The following is a 26,928-nucleotide window of genomic DNA, read 5'->3' as shown; positions in this document are numbered from 1 at the left end:
CGTGTTGAACTTTGAATTTGTGAGTTCATTGTATACTAAAGACAATTTGTCATCTCCTTTCTTTTGCACTTGGAATACCCAACAATTGCGGCAAATCTGTCCTAAGATATTGACTATTCAAGTCAACACTTGAACCCACAAATCTGTTTTTTCCTTTTTTTCATTTTTAAATTTCTTCATTTCTTCCATTGCGTGCTACTCCCCATATTCCAACAATTATGAATTGAATCAAATTATTGCAATTCAGTTCACAGAGCATCCAAAAACAGCTAGATGTTTCCTTTACCAATAATTTACATATTCCAATTCTTTTGAATATCCAAGCAATCTAATCACTATCTTTCCTTTTCAAGAAAATTGAATCATAAACGTGAGACTCTAAACCAAAATGCTGAAAACTTAAATCATTGTTTTAATTAGATCCAAAATCTAGAAGAGAAGATAGTGTCTGAATAAACATCATGGACATACCAATTCATTTCAACAACAAACTAAGCAGTGGAGTCCAGAGGAGCATCAGAGATCGTCTCACAAGTCATGTTAATGGCACGGTCTTCCAACCTGTAAGCAGCTCCGTTACTGACGGAAGATGTGACTGAATTTCTGCTCTTACCTGTAGATTATAGTATGTGGATCATTGAATGTGATTGATCATGGAAGCTTTCTCTTGGAGTTGCATTGCACCAATTATCAGCTGAGAGTCTACCTCAATCCACAGTTTCTCAATAAACCATAATCTTCAATGCTGCAAATGGTTCTCTTTCTTGGAGACATTGAGAAGCCTCCTCAAGGAAAACATAATTAGATTGAAATTGCCTTCAAGAAGACATGAGAGACCAATGTTACCTAAATCACCAATCACCTTATGTTTACCGTTCCAAATCCCATGATCCGGATTTTGGGTCATTTGCAACCTGGATGCTACTCTTACCGATCCGAAACTATGGTTATATACTCCCAGTGTGGATTGAGTCGTAATGTCAATGTACATTGAGAACGTAGAGATTTATACTTGTATTATGGATGTGAGACCACTAATAATAATACCATCATTTTATACATAAATTAGAATATTGATTCATATATTAAACTGTACACATACCTAGTGTATGTACTGGGGTGACCCAAATGATCTTACCCTAGTGTACCACATATTGGAGGTAGCAGTGTACCATATACCTGTTCCAGCATCACATAGAGCAACCTGAGATCCAGTTAACCTTGTGACAGACCCTAGAGAAAAGGCAAAAGAAAGTGACTTCATGATGAAAACCTTTCTTGCAGAAGTAACAATAATGACTTGAAAGTAGCTTTAGGCTGTGTTGACAAGTTCAACTGAATCCAATTGCAACAATGTAACTCGATAAAGAAACAACAACCAAAGTCAGGCTTGCACTACTCTGTACATCCTGAGGGGCAAACCCAAACTCGAAAGTACTTCTGCTTCATGTCCAAACTAGAAACATGTGGAATTGCAATTGCGGGTTTGGTTGTCACTATGAATTAAAATGGTGCCAAGCCCTGGTTAACAAATTTGTGTTCAAAGGACTTGAATTGCAGTCAGTTCAATTGAGCATCCAAACACACCCCTAATTATTTTCTTGAAACTAAAGTGACCATCAATGGCATAAAAATGCAAGCTGCACACAAAAATATCTCCAATAAATATGAATGGTGGAGAATTGAAAGGTGAGCTTCAATAATTTACTAAAGAGCTTCTAAAGAGACTCAACAAATTGGATTTTACCTCTTCTTGCATTCAGATGTTTAAAGCCAACTACCACAGCATTCACTTTTGGAATGTTGAAGTTTTTTCCTTTGCTTGTAATGCCTTTCTGAATCACCTGCAATCCAGGTGACGACAACTATACATTTGTTGGTATGCATCAAGAAATTATGCTGATTCCATTAGATTACATGCCTTCTAACTGACTTAGCATTTGGAGGTTCTGATTGCAGCTCCAAAAACAGGACAAATCCAAGACCTCTCCAAATTGAGAAAGGTAAAATAACTCAAGTTGTACTCATCCACCATACACATGGAATAAATTCCTACCAATCCGGATCATCCAACCAATGTACCGCAATTTGGATGGAGCTTGGCACTAAAGATGCTCTAACTCGGTGATCACAAGCATCACATTGGCGACTATCACATGGAAGTTTGAAAGAAAATGATCAGCACTCCAAATTCACAGAGATTAAGTCAGTTAAGATCATCCAAACAGTGTGACTTTCATGATGTCCTCTATCTACAGTGAGACCTACAATTTGGAAAGTGCAAAACTGGATCAGTTGCCACACTTGAGAGAGGTCTGGTTCCCAACCATCTACCATATTTCGTCACTCTCCGAACCCTTCAAGCAATGAATCTCTTCATTGATTAATCATAACTCCCATTCCCTTCATCTCTTCATTCTCAGATCTTGTGGTTTGCATCATGAAAACTATGTAGTTAAATTTTTTGGATTTATTGCAATTGGTATTGATCTTCAATCCTAGTAGGATCACAGCTCTATACTTCTGATCTAGCTATTACTTGACCTATTATGGCATTATGTTAGTAAGTCTTACAACTACATTGTAGACATCTAGTATGAGATTAGGTCAGCATTACCATAAAGCAAATAGTCATCAGTTATCAACTCACTATACTTATCCGCCTTCCGCACAAAGTTAACCAGTTAATGGAGCCATAGTTATAAAACTCAGTGACTCAACTCAAAACTTGCCTAATCAACTCAACTCGAGATATTTGAGTCCCTTGGAAACTTGCTAATGAGCCTGAATTGGTCAGGACTCAACAAGACACATTGAGTTGACACAAAAACTCGGTCAGCCAACGTATTGGAAAGGTTTAGGGGCGTCTCACAAGCAATCACTACCAGTGTCTAGACCGTATTTGGTTTGAAGATTTTGAATGAGAGATTTAAAAACAGTTATTTTAAATTACCCAATGGCGGTACATAAACTTAAATTCTGTAAGTCAACAAAATGTTGATCTTATTGCCCAACTAAATTGAGTAGATTAAGTGAGTTAAGTTTTTGAATTTCATGGAGAAGGGACTGCAGTTCTATAAATGAGGCCACCAACAAAAATGTTTTTTTTTTAAAGGAAATATTAATTAATTTGTTAAAAAATCCAAATTAGAGCTAGAAAACAAGAAGAGAATTTTATTTCACGGAATATTGTAAATTTGGTGAACAACTTTGTAGTTTATTACCATTTAGATTCTTACCTTCCCAGAAAGGTTTCAAAAGATATTGGAAGATCAAAGTTTGTTACAAAGTCAACTTGGAAAGCTCAGGTAGAAAACCCAAAAAACATTAAAAGTAAAATGGCTGGTTCAATTTTTCAACAAACACCTTCCTTCCCCTAGGGCCCTTTTTAAGCATTTAAGGTATTTTACCTTTTCACCCTTTGGAGCAAGCCCTAACATAGATTAGTGGACATCCAGAAAAATGTTTTTACCATTTCACCAAGAAGTTCATTCCCTTACGGCTCATTTTTTTAAAAACCCCTAAAAAGATTGAAGGTGACATGCTGGTTGGCAATTTCTTCCATTTGAAAGTAGATGAATAGTTCTCTGCGCCATTCAAAGGTAGATGGACAATGACAGAACATTATTTCCCAAGCCCTTGGCAGAGGCCCAACTGAAAAGCTCCTTTACATATTTAAGTTCCTTAGCTTCGCACATCCCATTGATAAGCACATCGAACACTGCATTATTTGGTTTAATTCCTCTAATTTCCATCTCATTGAGTAGTTTCACTGCCTCAACGGGATCATTTTTAACAACCCGTCCTAAAATTTTTGAGGACATTCGAACATTTCCATGAGTTTCATCCATTAAGACTCTTTCGCCCAATTTTGAGCCGAAATAAAAACGTAAGTAAAACATTGGCCCAATCCCTTCAACATTTCGGAAAAGTTAAGCCTCGTACCCCATTTTGCAATACCTCGATTGATTTGAAGTAACATAGGTTAGGCCTTTAGCACCTTTATCAAAACAAGGCCAAATCCTTTCCCAAAAGCAAGCCATCCATAAGATTTCGTAACATTAGGTCCTCATCTCGGGTCTCAATTTAGAACCACGGGCTTCAATCACCTTCTTTCAAAACTTAATTAAGGTTGTAATTGGAAAGATTCCTCCATCCAACTTTTCAACAGAACATTTTCCCCACCGCCCAAATTCAAGTCCTAAAAAGAAGGTAAGTAAAAATCCGGAAATCCCTTTACCATCCATTTGAGAAAGGAATCCTTTGTGGCCCATCTTTGCTAGAATGTGATTGAGGTTAAAACCATAAGGTTAGGTCAACCCCGGCCCTTCTCCATTTGGAGAACCCAAGGCCATTCCTTATTCCCCAACTTCAAAGACCTATAAGTTAAATCAAATATAAGAATTATTGCTGAAAGAAACTACTCGCTTCCCCAATCCGCCCTTCCATACAAAACCCCTTAATAAAAGTAGTGAGTCGGGACATGGTATGGCCAGTTTCATTTCAAACAAGAAACCAAAGAACCATTCAAGGAAACAATTAGAAAATGTTTGATGAAGGTGGGACCCTAAAACTTTTGAGAAAAGTCACGTTGAATGTTTCTTCAAACCGTAGTAACGGATTGAAGGTCACGGAAGGCGGGAGTGGGGGACATACGGTCAAAGGGGTACACCTTAACCTCATTTGGTCCAAAAGGTCTAAGATAGGCCATTCTATTCTAACGTTTCATTTTAATGAGTTTTGAATAAGGATTTTTCAACAATCTAGTATATTCTTTCTTAAAAATATTAGAGGAGGGATTTCAAGCCTAAGGGGGCTAAAAAAAAGGATTCATACCCTTAGCCGGTGGTTTTTTTGGGCCCCCGATGAGTTTTATCCATGATATTATTTTTCTAATCATTTTTTCAAACAAAAATGGATAACCCAAATAAAACCACTTGGGCAATGGAATAAGGTACCTTAAAAACTTTTTGGGGCATGTTTTATCAAATGCTTTTTTTTCCTTCCTAATGATTCAAAAAGATTGGACAAATAACATTACTTGGCCTTGGGAGGATTTTAAGGTGGATATCTAATCACTATTGATTTCATGTGGTGCACTTGGTTTAAAACCCCCCCCCCCCCCCCCCCCCCTTTTTTTTTTTTTTTTTTTTTTTTTTTTTTTTCTTGCAAAAACAAAAAAAGGTTTTTTTATCAAGGCCCTTTGGATAATTTTGGTTTGATTTTACCCTTCGGTTTGTTTATGAAGGGACCCCTTAAAATCCAACAAAGGGGTTGGAAAATGGGAACAAAAAAAAATTTAAAAACCCCAAAAGGACTTTAAAAAGGGGTTTTTTCAAAAATAAAAGACGGTGGGTATCATTACCCCCATATTCTTGTGTTGTGGCTCACTTGATCTTCCGGTCTACTTCTTGGGAGTTCATGCCATGAAATAAACTGAAAAAAAGCAGATAGATTGTTTGAAAACAATCTGTGTGGGACACAGATTGCCAGGGACTGGGATTTGGTAGTGACCCCACAGTACTGAGGTCGGTAGTGGTTGGTGCTCTAAAAAAGCTCTTTGGGCCTCACCATGATGCATGTATTTTAGCCCGTGTCCATCCATTTTGCTGGCTCATGCCAAAAAATAAAAAAATAAAAAAATGAGACGTCCAAATCTTAAGTGGACTACCCCATAGGAAGCAGTGGTGATTGACACCAATCTTTGAAAAATTATTATGTTAAAGGGACTCGGATTGGGCAGTGACCCCTCCAGGAACGGTTCACTGTTGGTAAATGCGGAAAAAGCCCTCTAGACCCCACCATGATGTATGTGTTTTATCCATGTTATCCATTCATTTTTTACCGCTCATTTGATGGCATAATAAATAAATAAAGGAGACAGATCCAAACCTAAGGTGGACAACACCACAAGATACAATGGTGATTGATCGCCCACCATTAAAAACTTCTTAGGGCCCACTATAATGTTTATTTGCCATCCAACTTGTTGACTAGGTTAGACAGATCTAGACGAAGGGAAAAATTAAATATCAGCTTGATCCAAAACTTTTGTGGCCCCCATGAAGTTTTTGATGGTGGGAGTTCAACCACCACTCTTCCAGTGGTATGGTTCACCTGAGATTTGGATCAGCCTCATTTTTTAGCTCATGCCCTAAAATGAGTTGAGAAAACAAATTGATGGCATGGATAAAACACATACATCATGGTAGGGCCAACATAGTTTGCATTGAGGTGGATCCTAAGGGGCACTATTGAATCAAAGTTCATGTTAAAGAGGTTGCATTATTCAATTTGGCATTAGTAAAGCTATACATGAGTCGAGTTAGCTCAGTTAACTCACTTGCCTCGGCTCCAAACTGGATTGGACCGAGTCGAGCTGATTTTTGAAGCTTGAAAATATTTTCGAGCTTGCTTGAGCTTGACTCAACTCGGTTCGAACCCCAACTCAGATTAAATCAGCTAGGTGATTCAGTCATTTTGATCTTGATGTTGCTCGCCGAGTGTTTGATGAAATGCCTCAACGAAGTGTTATTTCTTGGATTGCCCTCATATCAAAGTATCTCGAAATGAGTATTCGAATGAATATTGAATAAACAAATCCCCACAAAAATAAATAAATAAAAATTTACATTGTAAGACTACACTTATATCTTGATCTTAATGTTGTTCACTGAGTGTTTGATAGAATGCCTACAAAGTGGTTTTACTGATTTGTATTCGAAGTGTGGGAGATTGAAAATGCAATATATGTATTTGAGAAAATCCCACACAAGCTTGAACTCGGCTCAAACTAGCCCGAGCTGCTGACCGAACAAAGCTGAGCTGGCCAATCAAGCTCGAGGACTGAGCTGAGCCAAGCTGAGTTCAAGCTGGGGTTGGCTGCTGGCCAAGGTTCGACTCGTGCACAGCTCTAGGCATTAATAATTTTTTATTTTTACTTTTAATTAAAAAGACTTTGACAAGATGAGTGATACAAAGTAAGTCAGAATGATTTGAGTTGATTAAGTGAGTCAACTCATCAAGTTTCCATGTGACTCAGCCAGGTCATTGGCAGATTTGAGTTTCCAGCAAAAATCATACCAAGTAAAGTTAACTCGGCCGAGTTTCAAGTCAAGTCAGCAAGTTTTAGAACTGTGGTTGGAAGTTATTCATTCAAACAGAATAGACTGGAGAGGTTCTACATTGAGTTTTTCATCTACTGAGCTCAACAGGTTGAGAGAAAGTTATTATCTTGTTACCTTAAAAATAAATAAATAAAGCATCCGCCTGTGGAAGATGATGATTAATTGTTATCATTATTCTTTTGAGTGATGGTTAACTGTTATCATTATTCTTTTGAGTGATAAAGATGGATGATTTAGTGATCAAAAGGATCATTTGGAAATTAGTCAAAGTTGTTAGATGTTTAATTCCATTTTGTACTCAGCAATTGCATGTAGATTCTTTCATGTTCCTTGGTACCACTAAGACTTCTTCACTATTTTCTTAATTGAGGTGGTCAGAAAAATTAGATGTTATATGCTTGGAATTTTTCTGTTAGGGTACATGGATTCTGTTGGAGGGTGCACTTTGTTATATGCATGCAGCTTGCTTGGAATTTTTCTGTTAGGCTTCATGGATTCTGTTGGAGGCATGCAAATGCACACTCAAATCAGAAACATCTTTGGTCTATGCATGCATTAGGAATGATGAAAGCAATACAAAGCTGGCACAGATGTGAGCTGAATTGAGTCACAAAGCCGTATGCATTCGTCACGAACAGTTCATGATTGGACTCATAAGGGTGCTTGAGAAGTTGGGATCTCTTCGAGATCAATCTACTCCAATCGCCATTGAAGTGGGCCATGCAGAGTTCCCTAGAGCAATCAGATGGGCAGAGCAAACTGATGTGAGATTGAGTCATTTTGAATCATCTATCACTACTTATGACTTGTTAACTAGGAGTTAGTCACTGGCAGCCACAGCAGTTGTGTTTAATTGTAAAATGATAGTAAGAATGAGTATTTTTCTTCCCCATGCTTGCACCTAATTCCACATGCTACCAGCCCAGAATATAAACCTACACCAAGGACATCGGAAAAGCTTCTTACATGAAGTTTGCAAACTGACAATGCATAAACAAGTGACCTACTTTGATTAATCAAAGCTAGACAAATTGCCCATATCCAATACATGACCATACCAACATCAGAAGGCCATGAATGCACAAAAACTTGGACCAAAATCAAGTTGCTACCAGCCAGCACCGGATCTCCATCAATGAATCCACTGCAAAATAAACCATCCAATGCAGACAGCAACAGCTAGCCGCTTATGCATAGATAGACCTTCACATTGGACATCATCTGCGCTGAGCTACTAAAAAAAACAATAAGAAAAGAAGCAAGAAGGAGAAGAGGAAGAAAGAAACCAGCTCCAGCTGCATCAATTCGAATACAAAATGAACCCATGAATCACTGAAAGACTGTCTGACATCTGAGCAGCCCATACAAATAGCACAAGGGGCCAGCCCATCTCATTATAACAACCAAATTCTATGAATCAATCGAAATCAGAACAGATCCTTGGGGCTGTTACTGGCCTGCAATTCTGCACTACAACTTTAAAAACCTTGGAATTTGATAGGATACTGCCCAGCAAAACCCCACTGCTCATGACAAGCAAAGTACCACGAAATTCACTCCCATGAGCTGAAGGATTGAAGGATAGAAGCCCATAGCGAACAGCAAACCAACTGGGCATATGAAGAATAGAAGAGCAACTCCTGCAAAAGGGCAATTAGAGCTCTTAATTGTCAAAATGAAGAAGCTGCAAATCATTTGATGGACCCTTGAACCAAAAGCCACATTCTATATGCATCAACACCAACTGTAACACCCTGGTTCTCAAAACCCGAGGATAGTCACTCATCGTCGAGAACCCGAGCATTACATTATGAAGTGGACTAACATCCGTATTGATTTAAATCTCTCTGTATAAAATCAGCTAATAAGCAACACTCAAGAAATGTAAGAATAACGAAATGAATAGAAAGCTGGCTTTGATGTGAGCTAAACTGAGTGACAAAGCTGTATATATTCATCACAAACAGTTCATGATTGGACTCATACGGGTCCTTGAGATGTCAAGATCTCTTCCAAATCAATCTGCTCCAATCACCATGGAAGTCGGCCATACAGAATTTTCATAGAAAAATCAAACAAGCAGAGCAAACATATGTGAGATTGAGTTATTTTGAATCATCCACCAGTTATTATTAGAAGTTGGTCACTGGCAGCCACGGCAGTTGGGTTTTATAGTATAATGACCATATGCATAGGAATGAGCATTTCCGTCCCCATGCTGGCACCTAATACCACATGCTGCCAGCGTATATGATGTAGAGCGGGTCACAGACACTTTCATGGCAAAGATGGACCAAAAAAGGCTTGATCGGAGGCAGAAATGATCCGGACTGTCAGAACCTTAAAACAGTCGTATCTCGCAAACCTGGATGAGTTTTTTGACATATTATATGATTTCGAGGTAAGAGAACCAACTTAAGCCAACCAACCCACTATGCCGGGTTACCCACGGCGGATTTGCAAGATTCAATCAGATTGACAGTCAAAATTCCCATTTAATTTCGTTTTTACTATAAATAGTAAGTTTTAATTCGAGTATAGCTTTTGATCATTTGAGTTGTAGAAGTCCTGCCCAACATGAAAAGGGCTTAGAAAAATTAGAAGAATAACGTGGTTGGGCCGAATTGGACACTTGCTAATTTTAGCCAAAAACCATGAGGTCTAGTAGGAATAGAGGTTGTCTATAGATAGCAAGTTTACTATTTATAATAAGTCACGTTTTTAGGGTGTTTGAGTTGGAGTCTAAGTCTAAAACTCCATCCTAGGTTTGACTTCTTTATTTAAAGAGTTGTAATTTCATTTTTTATCATCAATCAAGTTGTATTGAATTTATTAGAAATTATTTCTACTTTTATACCTTGTGAATTTGACGAAGCTCTGTTAGGAGTCCAAAGAGCTCCATGGATTCGGAGCAGATATCCCCTGAGGAAAATGGTGATCGACCTCATCATGTCCCTCCCTGCATCAGTATATAAACCTATACCAAGGAGATCGGAAAAGCTTCTCACATGAAGTTTGCAAATTGACAATGCATAAACAAGTGGGCTACTTTTAACTACTTGAAGTTAGACGAATTGCCTGTATCTAAGACATCACTATACCAACATCAGAAGGCCATGAATGCACAGAAAATTGGAGAAAAATCAAGCTGCCACTGGCCTGCACCTAGTCTCCATCAATGAATCCGCTGTAAAATAAACTATCCTGAGCAGACGGCAACAGCTAGCCACTAATGCATAGATTTGACCATTAACATTGGACATCATCTGGACTCAGCCAATAAAAAAAGAAGACAAGAAAAGAAAGAAACCAAGTAAGAAGAAGTAAGAAAGAAATCGGCTCCAACTGCATCAATTCAAAAACAAAAAGATGCTGCAACGCATGAATCACTGAAAGGGTGTCTGACATCTGAGCAGCCCATACAAATAGCACATGGGGCCATTCCATTTGATGATAACAACCAAACTCTACGAATCAATCAAAATCACAACAGATCCGCGGGGCTGTTACTGGCCTGCAATTCTGCACTACAGCTTAAAACCATGGAATTTGATATGAAACTGCCCAGCAAAACCCCACTGCTCATGACAAGCATAACACCACCAAATTCACTCCCATGAGCTGAAGGATTGAAGGATAGAAGCCCACAGAAAACCAACTGAGCATATGAAGAATAGAAATGCAAACTCCTGAAAAGGGCAATTAAAGCTCTTTAATTGTCAAAACAAGAAGCTGCGAATCAAATATGGAGCCTTAAAACAAAAGCCACATTCTATCTTCATCAACACCAAAACTCATGACTAACATATATTCAGAACTTCAAGTAGAAAATCCAATAGCAGCAGAGGTCATCATTGTCGTCGTCGTCATCTAAGCCTTATCCCATGGCCATTCCACTCAATCAAGGGCCTGACTTTCATCATGAATCTGAAAAATAATGGCAGTAGAGATAAACAATAAATGATAAATTCCAGCCACTATATACAATTCCAACAATTGATCACACTCAACATTACCAAAGCCATTCCACCCAACATGCATATCCCAATGCTACGTTCTTCATCATAATCTGTTGTTCAACAACATAGTCCAATATTATCAATTTATCATCATAACCATATTCACCACCACCATTGTCATAATCAACATCATGGACATCACAATCATTAAAAAAAAGGTATTAAAAAATTATATAAAAGGGGGGAAAGATCAGAGTGACCGATTACTACCACCAGATTGTAACTTCAAACTAAACATGCAAATCAATTGTTTGTCAGATTGAAGGAGATTAACCATGCATAAACTAATTAAAACAAACAAAAATTACAGCAAACAGAAGGAGAAGAAATCCGCATGCATCAATTATGTTAATGTTGACGAATGTGGGTGTACAATCGTATAGCACACCTAGATAATAGTAATAAGGACCATAAAGTTGTATGGCCCACCTAGTCTCTTTATTTATCATGTAGCCTCTAGTCATATTTGGTACACTTACAATGCACATGTTAAATTGCAATACGTGGGAGGTATTTATGTCTCTCTTTTTACTTCTCTCTCTCTCTCTTTTTTTTTCCTTGAACTTTGATGATTTTATTGCAAAGAGGCCAAAGCCTAAAGAATTACAAGAAAAAGTAAAAAAAGAAAAAAGAAAAAGAAAAAGAAACTACAAAAATCTGCCCAATTTTAAGGAAACTGATCTGCCACAATAGCCTTTGGTTTGATCACCCATTCCATGTTGATCTACCCTTTACCCCCACCATGCCAAGACAAAAAGAAAGAGTCTATGGAACACAGCACGACCCACCGAGAACCAAACATGCCAAGAAACCCCTCCCATACTTTCTTTACAACTACACAATGAAGGAAAAGATGATTCACTGATTCCTCAACCTGGTAACACATAAGACACATTTAGAAAAATCATTTTTCTCTTGAGCAAATTGTCGACTGTAAGCACTTTGTTACTTCCCACTAGACAAGCTGGAGCAGCCACCTTCAGAGGAGTGCCATATCTCCAAAGATTAAGCTGTGTGACTAACCCCGTTGACACTTAACTTGCAACTGATCATTTGGTGGAGAGATTTAACTGAAAACTTGCTGGACTTTTCTTCTAACCACTAGATCAAATCTCTTTGTAAGACCAAAGGGCATGCCTTGCTGGACTTTTCTTCTAACCACCATTTCTTCTAACCACCACACTTTTAATTTTGTTGTTCCGAGCTCGCACACTAGCCATTGTGTGAAAGAATTTCGTATTTTTGCCTCCCACTTTTAACCAAAGAGTCCTAGAATATTGTCTCCATTTGATTTCTTCCTTCCTAAGCTCACATTGAACTTCACCCTAAGAATTTTTCTCCATGCCATTTCATCAACTGAATGTTTGCCTCCCTCTTCTTTTATGTTAAGCATCTGAATTTCTTCAAGGATTCCTCCTCCCAGTACTCCAAAACCTCTTTTCCAAAAATAAATAAATTATAATAATCTTTCCCTTAAGCAAACTTAATTTCTGGAAAAGAGAGATTGGCCCCACCCCAAACTAAGAAAGAAGACCCACATACTTTCACCTTATTCGAGAAACCCTACACCACTAAGGAAGCAAGCTCGAACATAAAAAGACGCAAGCCCCAATCCTCATCTTTCATCTCTAAAAAGATCGGGCAGTGATCGGATATTGGCCTAAATAGAACTCTTTGAAAAACTAAAGGAAACTTTTCAACCCAATCTGTTTAGAGCAAAAATCAATCCAGCTTCAACTTAACTACCCTAGTCTGACCATTAGATCACGTGAATTTTACTTCGCCCATTGGTAAATCTACCATGTCGTTATAGACTATCCATTTTGAGAAATTCCCCATGCTTCTGGTTATATGGTTGCCACTTGATTCTTGAAAAGAGAATCTCACAACATTGAAGTCTCCACCGACCACTCATGGCGACTATTGTTTACTCTGGCATGAATCCAATTCAGCTCAGAATAATTGTCATGAGCTCAATCTATTTGGCTTGTAGACAACTGTAAAAACCCACTTAAAACCTGATAAAACCTCTTTTACTAGCAGAAATAGGGAGAAATGCCCCTCCCAATAGTTCTCCTTTGACCACAACTTTGAGTTCTAGATAGTTAAAATTCTACCTATTGAACAATTTGTGTTTTACGCCACCCAGCCTTTGAATTTTCCCCTAGACAACAAGTCCACTATCCTCTGATCATATGATTGCAGCTTTGATTCCTGGAAGTAAAGTGTTCTGTATTTATTCTGATATGGCCATAAAGGCCGATACGTATACATAATGGCAATGACCATTACACGATACGGGGATGAAACGGGGCAATTGGCTTTTTTGGGGCTATAACGGCCATTATGGTGCATAACAACCATTACCCCTATAACAATAAAAAAATGACAACTTTTTTCTATTTAAATTCATTTTTTCACTTTTCTCATTCGAAAAACTTTCTTAGATTATTTTACAACAGATTTTCACCACTCTTACTATATTTTTTTAGGATTAAAACCATATATTGAAGCGATTTAGGCGAATAGAAGCTTCGAGGGTCTTCTTTTTTTTTTTTTCCTTCAAAAAACATGTTATTTATGCCTTTTTTTCATTTTCTAGTTCTATTGCTTAATTGTGATGTGTAAATATTAGAGACATGTAACCATGTTCATAAATTCACCAAACAACCAGATACAACACTCTCGCCAAAAGAGTAGATTGTTACGCTACCATAAACATGTTCTTTTAAAAATAATTAAAAAAAAAAAGAATACATATTTGGAATATTTAAATTATTCCAAAACTTTTCAGGGAAAAAAATAAATTCAACCATTATGGAGGTCGTAACGGTCGTTATGCCCCTCGTATCGGAGGGCATAACCACTTGTAACATACATACTCTTTTAATGTTTCCACAACTTTCCATATTTCCCAATTGGATCACCAAAGTCTAAAACAGAGGTGGGACTCGCATATGATTGCTACCCACTTGTATAGACTTTTCCACCATGGTCAACTACAGAGGTGTGATTACATAGTTCACGGGCCGAACTAGTCTGACCCACTTGTGTTGAACCTCACTATCTGCCTAACAGCGAAAAGTCATAAGTCGCCTGGCAAAACGATAACGGATAATTTACGAGCTCGTCATACAAAACCTATCTTTGCTTGCCCATAAGCAGGTCAGGTCAAACCTCTCAACCAATCGACACGCGTCGGTGGGAGTCGCTGCCTACTTTGGTATTTCGGCATTTCAGCGCTTTGTTCTTCCACCCGGTCTAGGCATTGGTCGCTCCCAATGGTACTAATCGGGGTTTAAGGACTTTCACCCACGGACCCTCTAATCATGTCCTGTCGAATTACACATTTCCGGTGTGGTGTCCAACTCAAGTTATAACAAAGTATGTTTAATCGCATTTCCAATCACCATATGCATAAGTCCACACACAAGCACAATATGTCATGGTTTTCAAGGCAAACATAGGACGACCTTCCTCATGTGGTCTCCTCATACATTTAAGTTCCTCATAAGGGTTTCATGTAATACATCATGTATCTAGACGGTTTACATACTCATCATAGACACATCGTGTGTCGCAACACAACCCCATCATAGACACATCGTGTGTCGCAACACAACCCCATCATAGACACAACGTGTGTCGCAACACAACCCACGATGATCACCATATCACCATACCATGAGAGGAATCATTCACTCTCAATCATACAATGATACAACGACTATGAATCATGCATATGATATGCACCTGACTTAGCCAATCTAAATCTAATCCGGGATTTATTCTGCCATAAGACTTCATGCCATAAGCATGTTTTTTCTCAAGAATTAACTACATCAAAAGGATGAAGGATATTTCTTTCAAACATTTTGTCAAACAGGTAGCGGACGGACATTGTAAGGGACAGAGAGAAACCGTTAGAAATACGTATGACTTTAAACAAAATTAAATCATCTCTATCATCTAATCTTCCATTAATAACCTAATCACCTAACTCGGAAACTCCAGCCATACTCGTAAGAAAATCCAGCAATAACCTAACGAATTTAAATCAGAAAAGCTAATCTGTTTAAGGCTTGAAAAGAAAATCCAGCAACAAATTAACCAACTCTATCAGAAATTCCAGCAAGAACCTAACCCTAAATAAGAAATCTCATCTTTTATAGGGCTTTCAAGAAAATTCAGCAATACCTAATTCGAAATCAGAAAATTCAGCAATACCTAACCCTCAAATAGAAAATCCATCAATTATCTAACCGTAAAACAGAAATTCTAGCAATCTATTAACCCTAAATGAAAAGCCAGCGAAAACCTAACCCTAAAACAGAAAATCCAGCAATTATCTAACTGTAAAACAGAAATTCCAGCAATCTATTAACCCTAAATGAAAAGCCAGCGAAAACCTAACCCTAAAACAGAAACTTCAGCAATTTTCTAACCCTAAATGAAAATCTAGCAAAAGGGTTTTGAAGGAAACCCCAACGTACACATATGCGTACTCCTAATCTATGCACTCACCTGTAACTATCAGAGGATTGACTCCCAACCTCAGCTTCTATTTCCTTTTCTTCTTTTTCTTCTTCTCAACTTCACACTCAACAAGAAAGAGTGCTAGAAAATAGAATGTTGCAAAAGGGTTTTCATATGTATGGACTTGAAAATGGTTTTAAATTAGCTTTTGTCTAAAAAGGAGGGTTATTGGATGTTTTGTGATGATTTTTGAAAAGTTTAAACTTATAGTAGCAATATAACAATGTTATTTAAGTAATTTGAACTCACATATTTCAAGGAGTTTAAAAACATCGAGTTCATTTGAGTATATTTTCTCAAAATATACATGTGTGTCTCTATGTATAACTTACAATCCGGGTGTCCAATAGACATGGCGTTTTCGCCATTAACTCCGTAACTCGACTACGGTTACAACGGTTAGGCTCTTGGACCTAACAGATTTTGAAAACTCGATGGTGGGGCTCTGCCAGATAAAATAAGGACATAATTGTCATTTCTCAGATTGTTTAATTTTAAGTCCGTATCTTAAAATTCGAATATCGGATTGAAATACAGCTTGCGGCTTGATAACAGAACAACATTATGATCAAGTCAAAACATTCTCGAGGTCAATGGACCTATAGTCAACAGCTATCCAGTGTACAAACTAGATTTCGGGGCCTCGGGTCTTACACTTTACAGGTATTTCTTCAGACACACAATGAGCAACAGCAAAATCAAGATATGAGGCAGTCTTATAATGTAAAGTTTTTTTGTAGTGATTTGTTTCGATTCCATTCCTTCCTCGCCACCAGCCGATCCTGCAGAGAATGTATGCACTCGAAACAACACTTTGCTGAGTCATTTCATCAACCACTAGGCGAGCAACATCAATATCAAAATAATCGAGTCATCAAGCCGATTCAATCTGAGTCGAGTCGAGCTCAGGCAAGCTTGAACTCCACTTGAAATTTTTTCGAGCTCTAAAAACCAACTCGACTCGGTCTGAATCCAATTTCGAGCTTTTCCGAGTTGAGTTGAGCGAGATGACTGAGCTAACTCGATTCATGTACAACTCTATCCATGAGAGATGTATTCATAAAAAATAAAATAAAAATAAAAACATCACTCAATCCACACCAATTATTTGAAGAGGTTTTTTTCTTTCCAACAAGGAGATAAATTGCTAGGTGAATATTACAGGAACTCAAAGGAACATGGGAGGAGTTAAATGTGTATCAACCTCTTACAAGCAAGGTATTCCCTAACAGTATCAGTGGTCAGAACAGATACTATTGTTACAATTATGGTATAGGCCGTTACAACTTGAGAGAGGCCGTTACAACTTGAGAGAGGCCGTTACAACTTGAGAGAGAGAGAGAGAGAGAGAGAGAGAGAGAGAGAGAGAGAGAGAGAGAGAGTTGATGTTGAATCGATGTTCACCAAATCACCTCTCCTTCGCCCTAGGGCACAAATTTATGAAGCATTGCCAAGTATTCTTGACCTTCTTCGTCCTCTGTGAGCAAGCCCACTAACATAGTTGTGGTGGATGCATCCGCAGAAAAATGTCTTTTAGCCATTTCCCCGAGAAGTTGCATTGCCTTGAGGGTCTCATTCTTTTGTAGAAAGCCCCTAATTAAAGCATTGAAGGTGACATTGTCTGGTTGGAAACCCTTCTCTTCCATTTGTAAGAACAATCCATTAGCTTCCTCCAAAAGCCCTTCTTTACAAAGGCCATTGATTAGTGTGTTATATGTCCTAACATTATTCCCCAAGCCCTTGGTGGAGGCCCAACTGAAAAGCTCCTTCGCATATTTAAGCTCCCTAGCTTCGCATATCCCATTGATAAGGACACCAATAACTTCATTATTTAGTTCAATTCCTCTAATTTGCATCTCATTAAGTAGTTTCATTGCCTCGACAGGACACTCACTTTTACACAGCCCATCCATCAAAATGGTGTATGTGAAGAGATTCGGACATTGTCCATGAGCTTGCATCTCATTGAAGAGCTCTTGTGCAGCCACAATTCTCCGAACCCGGTATAGCCCATCTATAAGAGTGTTGTAAGTAACAACATCGGGCTTCAATCCCTTGCAAGGCATTCCTCGGAATAATTCACAACAGAAGGCTTATGACCTTTACACACCATGTAATCAAATATCTTTAAGGCGGCATCCATTTCGCCAATAAAACAGTAGCCATTCATCAATGCATTGTATGTGATTACATCAGGCTCCACACCTCTCTGAGTCATCAATTCTAGTAATCCATAGGCTTCTTTAACCACTCCTTTGCAAAGAGCATTCACCAGTATTTTGAAGGTTGTCACACTAGGAGAGATTCCTCGATTCGACATTTCCTCGAACAGACTCATTGCTTCTTTCCACTGCCCTAAATTGCATAGTCTATGAATTAAAGAATTGTAAGTGAAAACATTCGGCAGAATCCCTTTACCAACCATTTCTGAGAAGAGGTTAAGGGCCTCCTTTGTGAGCCCATCTTTGCATAGACTGTCGATGATTGTGTTATAAACAGCAAGGTCAGGACTACATTTACCCGCTCCCTTCTCCATTTTCCGAAGCAACCCAAGAGCCATTGCATTGTTCCCCGACTTGCAAAGACCGTCGATTAGTATCCTGAACGACACCACATTATAAGGATATCCCATTTCTACCATCTTCAGAAAGAAACTACCCGCTTCCCCAATCCACCCTTCCATACAAAACCCCTTAATAAAAGTAGCCAGAGTCACAGCATCTGGCTCATGGCCACGTTTCAGGATGTTGCTGAGAACAGCGAAACCGAAACCAACGCCATTCAAGCAGCAGAAACAATTGAGAAGAATGCTCCATGTATAGATATCAGATGGGATTCCTAACCAATTCATCTCCCGATGCAAAGAAATCACGGTCGAATAGTGTTTCATTTTAGCAATAGTAGTTAACAGGCGATTAAAGGTCTGGATTGAAGGCAGCGGCTGCGCGTGGACCATACGATTGAAGAGGCCCACTGCATCCTCTAACCTCACAAAAGCACCGGCTCGAATCGAATTGGATAGATCATTCACCAAATGGTTGAATTTGATGGGAGTAGGGATCTTGTTCTCTATGATTTTAGAATCAGGGGCAGAAATGGTAATTTCAATAGAAGCTGGAGAGGAGAGAGTTTTACCCTTTTGAGCGGCGGCAGCGGCAGCTCTTCTCGACGACCTTTTACGAAATCGAAGATTTTGTGGGTGCCAAACGACTCCTGCTGAGGGAAGAGAAGAGGGGATGGTACTTGTTGTGGTCCTGTGGAGTGCGGCTGCAACCCCGGAACCATTGATGTGGGTGCGACCCTGACCGTAGGACCCACTTCGATGTATGTATTGTATATCCACGCCGTCCATATGTTTTGTAACTATATTGTGGAGCATGGTCCCAAACATGACACAGATAAAAATTTCAGGTGGACCCCACCACATGAAACAGCAGAGTTATTGCTATTAAAAACCTTTCGTGGGCCACAAAAGTCTTGGATGAGTTGATATTTGTACGCCGTTCAATAACCATTGTTTCCCGTGGTGGTCTACTTAATTTTTAGGCCATGATGATGGTGTCAATGCACAATGCACGATGCATGCATGGAGATGTACCCTAGGGTCTGGCTCCCAACACCACTTGCAGGGAAGCGGATTGGCGGGTGTACCACACATCAGCTATATAGCTGATGTAGATACGTGTCGTGCGAAGACGACGCCAACGCTCCTCGAGCTCGAGTTGTACGAACGGTTCAAAGGGATTCGGGATCCTCTCTTATCAGGTCAACAGAGAATTCCTGTTAGCCTAATGGTTTGTCGTCCGAAGCTGTTTTTATATATTTTTTATATTTTTAATGAGTGGTGACGTGGACCAATGGGAATTAGGGTATTAGGAATTCTCTGTTGACCTAATAACAGAGGATCCGGACTCGTTCAAAGGAGATCAAAGTTACATGGCCCCGCAATGTTGTATTTATTATATCCATACTGAGCTTCATTCATTTCTTGAGATCATTTTAAAGCACTATCCAAAAAATGAATCATATCCAAAGCTCAAATGGACCACACCTAATGGTTTGGCGTCCGAAGCTGTTTTTATATATTTTTTATATTTTTAATGAGTGGTGACGTGGACCAATGGGAATTAGGGTATTAGGAATTCTCTGTTGACCTAATAACAGAGGATCCGGACTCGTTCAAAGGATATCAAAGTTACATGGCCCCGCAATGTTGTATTTATTATATCCATACCGAGGTTCATTCATTTCTTGAGATCATTTTAAAGCACTATCCAAAAAAGAATCATATCCAAAGCTCAAATGGACCACACCTAAAATAGGGGATAATGATTTTTACCGTTAAGAAAATAGTAGGGCCCGCCATAATGTTTATTTTCCATCCAATCGGTTCATAAGGTCAAAAATACCTGGATGAAGAGTAAAAACAAATTTCATATTGTTTTTAAACTTCCTGACTCCTAAAAGAGTTTCAATGGTAGACATTCAATCCCCCACCACTTTTTATAGTGTGGTCCACTTGATCTTTAGATCTGCCTTATTCTTCGGCTCAAGCATTAATATGAACTCGTAAATTGGATGGACAGTTTGGATATAACACATACCTCATGATTTGACCTACAGAACTTGCTAACACCAGTACACGAGCTATATAGGTGGTGTGTGGTACACCAGCCAATCCGCTTCCCACTTGCGGGGGAGTTCTCGCGGCCGGAGTAAGCCGTTGCATTACACGGTAATTTAAGTACTTTTATCCATGTTTTTTATCCATTTTACGGCTTATTTTAACAATATGAGTCCAAAATTGAAGCATATTCAAAACTCAAGTGGACTACAAAAAAAGGAGTGTGAATTGAACACCAACCATTGAAATCTTCTCATGAGCCACAAAAGATGTGGATCAAGCTGATATTTGTGTTTTCCCTTCATTCATGTGTGTGTGTGTCATTATGAACAAGTTGGATTGTGGGTTGGCTGACAAATAAACGCCGTTATCCCTACTGTTTCCTGTGGTGTGGTCCACTTGAATTTTGGTGTATACTTGAATTTTGGACTCAACTTCTAAAATGAGCTGAAAAAATTGGATGTAAGGTGTGGATAAGCCAAATATATTCAAGGTAGGCCCAACGGAGTTTATTGTACAGACTTACTCGGTCCACTATTCGCTTGGGTGGTTGGGAGTTATGTGGACCCATAGAAGTAGTTGTGATAAATCCACCCCCATCCATTTATGGAGATCACAATATTAAAGGAGTCAAAAAAATTAATGCAAATTCAATGCCTTAGGCCATACCACACAACTCCCTGTTAGAAACTTTGTGGGGTCATATAAGTTCTGTATCACGATGATATTGTGCCCACTGTTTATAGGATTAGGTGGCATATAAACATCATGGTCTGCTCCCGGCAGGTTTTAAGCCGTGGATGTTTCCGTTTTCACTGTTTCATGTGGTGTGGTCCAGCTAAGTAATTTTTTAAACTATGTCCTATTGTTGTCTTGCAAAAGTGATGGACACTGACATCTCTACGAGCCCCACATATCTCGGACCACAAAAACTTCATGAGGCAGGGTCACAGACAAGTGTACTAGTTATGGAGGGGATTTCCTGCCAGAGCCAATGATAATACCTATGCAAGTCCACTATATGTTTACTAGAAATCTACTTTGTTTATACATTCAGCCGGCCCATGTTAGCTAAAAAATGAGGTCAATTCAAAACTCAAGTGAGATGTGTTGTCAGATGTCTTCAATATGTACACGTAACAGGGTTCAATCGATCGATTATTGATTAATCGAAAGCACCCCAAATTATATATATTGGTCTCTAGACAATTTTGAACCATCTCGATCGATCAAACTTTCAAATCAATAGATCGAAAAAATTTAAAAATATTTGAAAACTCTCTGGGTTCTTTTGAGTATGTTCGAGTGATCGAATATGTGAGACTGAAATCGATCAATGCCGATTGATCGATGCTTAAATTGGTGGCGTACACAATTTTACGTAATTGTGCAATTTGTTTTCTATTTATATATGGTTGTAATAAGGATCAACGTATTCTAAAGACATCATTAGGGAGTTCTAGAAAGAAATTTAGGGTTCTTGAGATGTTTTTTTTCAAGGGATTCTCATATTTGTAAGTGCAATCATATCTTGTGATTTGTTTATCATAGCAGATTTGCTTGTCACCTTGTGTTGTAGTTTTTTCACGCAAGGATTTTCAATGTAAAAGTCATGTGTTCTTTTGTGGTGCTTGTTTACGTTTATTTCATTTATGTTTGATTCGAATTCGGAGTTTGCTTTCGTGATTTCTCAACAAGTGGTATCAGAGCTAATGTTATGTTTCGAGTTTAAATTAGAAGCATGTTATTGAAAGGTTCAAACGTGAAGTATGAAATAGAAAAGTTCAATAAAAGAAACAATTTTCAACCATGGAATATGAAGATGAGGGGTCTTCTAGTTAAGGTGGATTGAGATGCACCTGATGGACCTCATTGTAACAAGGACCAACCGTCACTGCAAATTAGGAGCGGATTAGTTGCGGTGGTGTGGCCTCACCCAAGATAGTGCATCACTTACTGTGGGGCCATGACGATATATGTTTTTTTTTAAATCCATGCCATTTTACATATCATTTTATTGCATAAGCCCAAAAAAGAAGAAGAATGACACAGTAGTGATTGAGTGCTCTATCATTAAAAACTTCCTATGGCCCATCATCATGTTTATGTAAGTTTTGTATCCATCCAAACTAAGAGCACGTGGCCCATTAATGGTCAATCTACATTTCTTCTTATAGTATTGTCCAACTGAGAATTGCATCTATTTTAGCATGGTCCATCTGAGAATTCTATCTATTTTATTTCTGGATAGTGGTATGAAATAATTTGGAAAAAGAGATATGCAGGGTGGCGGATTTCCTGACAAAGCCTTTCGCAGGAAGCTCTTGCCTAAGAATGCTAGTTTGGGCCCACCGTGATGTTTGCCGGAAATCTACCTCGTTCATCCATTTTGCAAACTCATTTTAAGATACGAGATAAATAATTAAGTGGATTCAAAAATCGAATGGGTCACATCCATAGGGAAAATAGGGGAAAGAAATTCCTACAGTTGAAACCTTCTTTAGCTCCACCTTGATGTTTATATGCCATACAAACCATTGATAACGTCATTAACATTAGGATGAAGTGAAAATACCGAAAAAATAAAATAAAATTTGCATGATACAAAACTTTATAGCCACAAAAATGTGTCAACGGTTCTCACTGAATCCCCATTATTTCCTCTAGTGTGGCCCACTTGAATTTTGGATCCACTTCAATTTGGTTATATGTCCTAAAATAATCTCACAAAACGGATGAACGGGGTAAATTTTATACAAACATGGTGGTGGGCCCCACACAACATCTCATGCAGGAACTTCCTTGGAAAGGCTTAGGATATGACGTGAAGTTCCTGATGTGGAAACCTTAGTCAGGCCCACCCTAATGTTTGTGACGAATTTATCCTATCCATCTGTTTTGTGAGCTCATTTTAGGACTTGAGAAAAAAAATAAACATGATCTTAGACTCAAGTGGGCTGCACTAAAGGAAAAGTGATTCGTGAAATTACTACCGTTAAAACCTCCCTCGGGCTTCGACTTATGTTTACATGATACCATCCATGTTACTAACATCATTACTATTGAGATGAACTTAAAACATTGGGTGATTTCTTATAAACATTACAGTGGGCCCACCAAGGTTTCCAGTGCCTAAACTTCCTTCTAAAGGCTTGTGCAGGAAATATGCGTCCCACTATAATGTATTTGTTATATCCAAAATTGTCCATCAATTTGTCAAACCGTTTTAGGGCTTGAGTCAAAAAATGAAGTAGATTCATAGTTCAAACGATCCATACTAAAGAAAGTAGGGATAATGATTTCCACCGCAACATGATGTTTATTTGCAATCTAACCGATTAGACAGCCATGGAAAGAAAAACATAAATATCATATTGATACAAATTATATGTGAAGAAGTTTTCAATGATAAATGTTAAATCTCGGGTGATTTTTGTGGTGTACCTGAGGTTTTGATATGTCTACTTTTTTTTTGGGATCAAGCTGTAAAATGATCCTATCAAATGGACGGAGGATTTGGATCATGGTGGGTCACAGAACTTGTGACATTAACCACACATCCCGCAATCATGTGGTATGTGTTATATCCAAAACGTTCATCCATTTAGAGAGCTCGTATTAAGGTTTGAGAAGAAAAATAAGACAGATCTAAAGATAAAGTAGATGAAGTAGGGGATCGAACATCTACCATTGATATCCTTTTTGGGTCACAGAAGTTTTGGATCAATATGATAATTGATTTCCTCTTTATCCAGGTCTTTGTGACCTTATGAACAGATTAGATGGAAAATAAACTTTATGGTGGGCCGTACGAATGTTTTAACGATGAACATTATTATCCACTGCTATTTGAGGTGTGGTTAGGTTAAGATTTAGATATGATTTATTTTTTGGCTCATGCTCTAAAATGATATCAAAAAATGGATGAACGGTTTAGATATAATAAATACATCATTTCGGGGGGCACGTAACTTTGATTTCATCTTAACCGTTAATATAACTTGGAGCTTCGCGCGACTAGTACAAGCTATATTGATGGTGTCCACTTCCCAATACAGCTGCGTAGGACGACATGAGAGGAAACGGATCGGCTGAGCTGTGACCCTGCCACTGGTCGTTGTTCTGTGGGCCCCACCGTGATGTATGTGTTTCATCCATGCCCTTCATCCATTTTTCCATATCATTTTATCGCGTGAAAATAAGGTAGATCAAAATCTCAAGTGGACCACACAGTGTTGATTGAACTCACACCATTAACAACTTCTCGGAGGCCACAAAATTTTTGTATCAAGTTGATATTTATTTTTTCCCTTCATCCAGGTTGTTATGACCTAATCAACAGGTTGGATGTCAAATTGTCAAATAAAAACTACAATCGGACATAGGAGGTTTTAAATGGTAGACATTCAATCGCTACTGTTTTCCATTATTGTGTTCCACATGAAATTGAGATCTGCCTCATTTTTAGTATGAAGCCCTAAAATGATCTTTGAAAATGGATGGACGGTGTGGATAAAAAACATAAATCACAGTGCTGCCTACAGAGGGAAACGGATTGGCTACTCCCCCTGCCATCAGCCCGGTGGCTGGTGGTTAGTGCTCTGTGGGCCCCACCATGATGTATGTGTTTCATCCATTCCGTTCATCCATTTTTACATATCATTTTAGGTGTGATACAAAAAATGAGAGGGATATAAATCTCAGGTGGACCACACCACAGGAAAACAATAGTGATTGGAGATCCACCATTAAAATCCTCCTAAGGACCACTGTATGGTTTATTTGACATCCAACCTGTTGATTAGGTCATACAGACTCAGATGAAGGGAAAAACCAAAGATCAACTTGATCCAAAACTTTTATGGCCCCCAAAAAGTTTTTAATGATCCACGTTTCATTCAACACTGTTTCCTGTAATGTGGTCCAGTCGAGATTTTTACATACCTCATTTTTGGTCTCATACCATAAAATGAGCTGAAAAGAGTTGTGTTTGATTGAATTGGTGTAACTTCTCAGAAAATTCCGTATAAAGACCCGAGTACCACCTCAGGCAGAAATCACCCAGGACCAAAACCTTTAGAAATTAGGTTAATGTTAGCAAGTGCTAAACTAGAGTGCTTATGAAATTAGCACTAATCACTTTAAATATGATCTGCAAGACCCAAACCGTGCAGTATCATTGACGCTACATTACCCTGAAATCTAGAATCCGTCCTTAAACCCGGTTGCTCTCGGGAGCACACTGAAATCCCGTATCGGACCTGGACCGCACGTCGAAAGTCCGATGACCGCAAAACTATACAGTTATGACCGCATTACTGGACTTGACAACCCCCTCGAAAATCAAGTCTTAATTGTGTCTAGAAATGCACAACTTGAGCCCGGAGCGAAGTGTGTGAGAAACGTGAAAATATTTAGAAATAAAATCTGAATTTAAGTAATCAGAGTCGTGTTGCTTGCGGGACAAATATAAAGATTCAGACCATCAGAATCTAACCTAAATACACCCTCGGATCAGGAGAAATATCCCACACATGTCGATGCACTTGTGGCCCTGATCGAGTGCCAGTAACCGTTAAACTGAAACTGGTCTGCCACTGCTGATCTGCAAACCCGATCGGAGCGAAAACTCAGCCTGACCTAGATCCATGGTCAGGGAGCTTAAGTCCGACCGCACGTGGAAAAGGGGCCACCAGAAGTGCTCCGATGGGCTGAAACAGACGCCCTTTGGATATAACCTAAGTATACCTTGGCCCTGGGGCCATTTCCATCAGTCCTGGGCCTATATAAGGACCTTAAACCCTCTCTCTCTCACCTCATACGAATTTGAGAAACCCTAGGGGAGAGAGGAGAGAAAAGAGAAGGGAAAAGAGAGAAAGTGAGAGTGAGAGTTGGAGATTCTTCCTGGGATTCAATCTCGCTCTTCCACGTACTCAACTACCATTCCTGTGTCGCTATACAGGTGATTTTGATTCCGTTCTTAGGTAAGCAAACCTAACCCTAACCTGTTTTAGGGTTTCAGATAGTGTAAGTTATGAAATAACTAACCTAATTCATGCTATAGGTTGCCAATCCGCCATTGATAAAGGCTAACTGTCTAAAACGATTTCGATACGCGTTTATCAGCGTAAGGTGCGGACTATAAACGTATAGGTTATGGTTTTCAAGGCTTTCAATGTCGGTTAATGGTTTATTACTGATGTGGGTGTTATTTCTCATGCCAAATGCGATGTTTGTTTCGCGTTTCAGATATATATGAACTATATGGAGTTTAGTGTATTCCATGTATTTGTAGAAAGGGTCATATATATATGGAATTTGAATGTGTGTTTGTCATGATTAATTGTCGTGTGTTTATGCTAGTTGTATGTGTAATAACTCCTTGGCGAAAGGATTTTTCCTAAGACGTGCTATCTGCAACATACGTCATGTATGTTGGAATATGTAGTCTAAGTGTTTGTAGAAATGTCTGAATGAACAAATGTGTAATAAATTGTACTTTATATGGGCGTGGAGGAGAGATTCTTAACTACCTTAACGATGTGTATGATTTCCTCCATGTAACTTATATTCTTTGTCTGTTTTATTTAGGGATATGTGTGAATTTATGTTTAAGTTGAAA

General features: G+C 38.6%; 1 protein-coding gene and 1 long non-coding RNA gene across 2 annotated transcripts in view; both read right to left on the bottom strand.

The window, feature by feature from the left end:
• The window catches only part of LOC131249002 (uncharacterized), a 70,412-nt gene extending 51,305 nt beyond the window's left edge, over positions 1 to 19,107 (bottom strand). The window contains exon 1 of the mRNA XM_058249542.1: positions 18,818 to 19,107. Coding sequence (XP_058105525.1) covers positions 18,818 to 19,073 — 256 coding nt within the window. The 5' untranslated portion in view covers positions 19,074 to 19,107. The remainder of the gene's footprint in view (positions 1 to 18,817) is intronic.
• LOC131249005 (uncharacterized) lies at positions 7,511 to 11,282 on the bottom strand. The gene is made up of 3 exons (XR_009172594.1): positions 11,144 to 11,282; positions 10,933 to 11,054; positions 7,511 to 8,767 (listed from the first exon to the last, which is right to left on the bottom strand). It is a non-coding gene; the product is annotated as an uncharacterized LOC131249005 (long non-coding RNA).
• Positions 19,108 to 26,928: the final 7,821 nt, after the last annotated feature.

This window comes from Magnolia sinica, chromosome 6, assembly GCF_029962835.1.
Source record: "Magnolia sinica isolate HGM2019 chromosome 6, MsV1, whole genome shotgun sequence".
Taxonomy (NCBI): Eukaryota; Viridiplantae; Streptophyta; class Magnoliopsida; order Magnoliales; family Magnoliaceae; genus Magnolia; species Magnolia sinica.
Note: the sequence above shows the minus strand (reverse complement) of the source record. Positions and strands in the feature narration are given on the sequence as shown.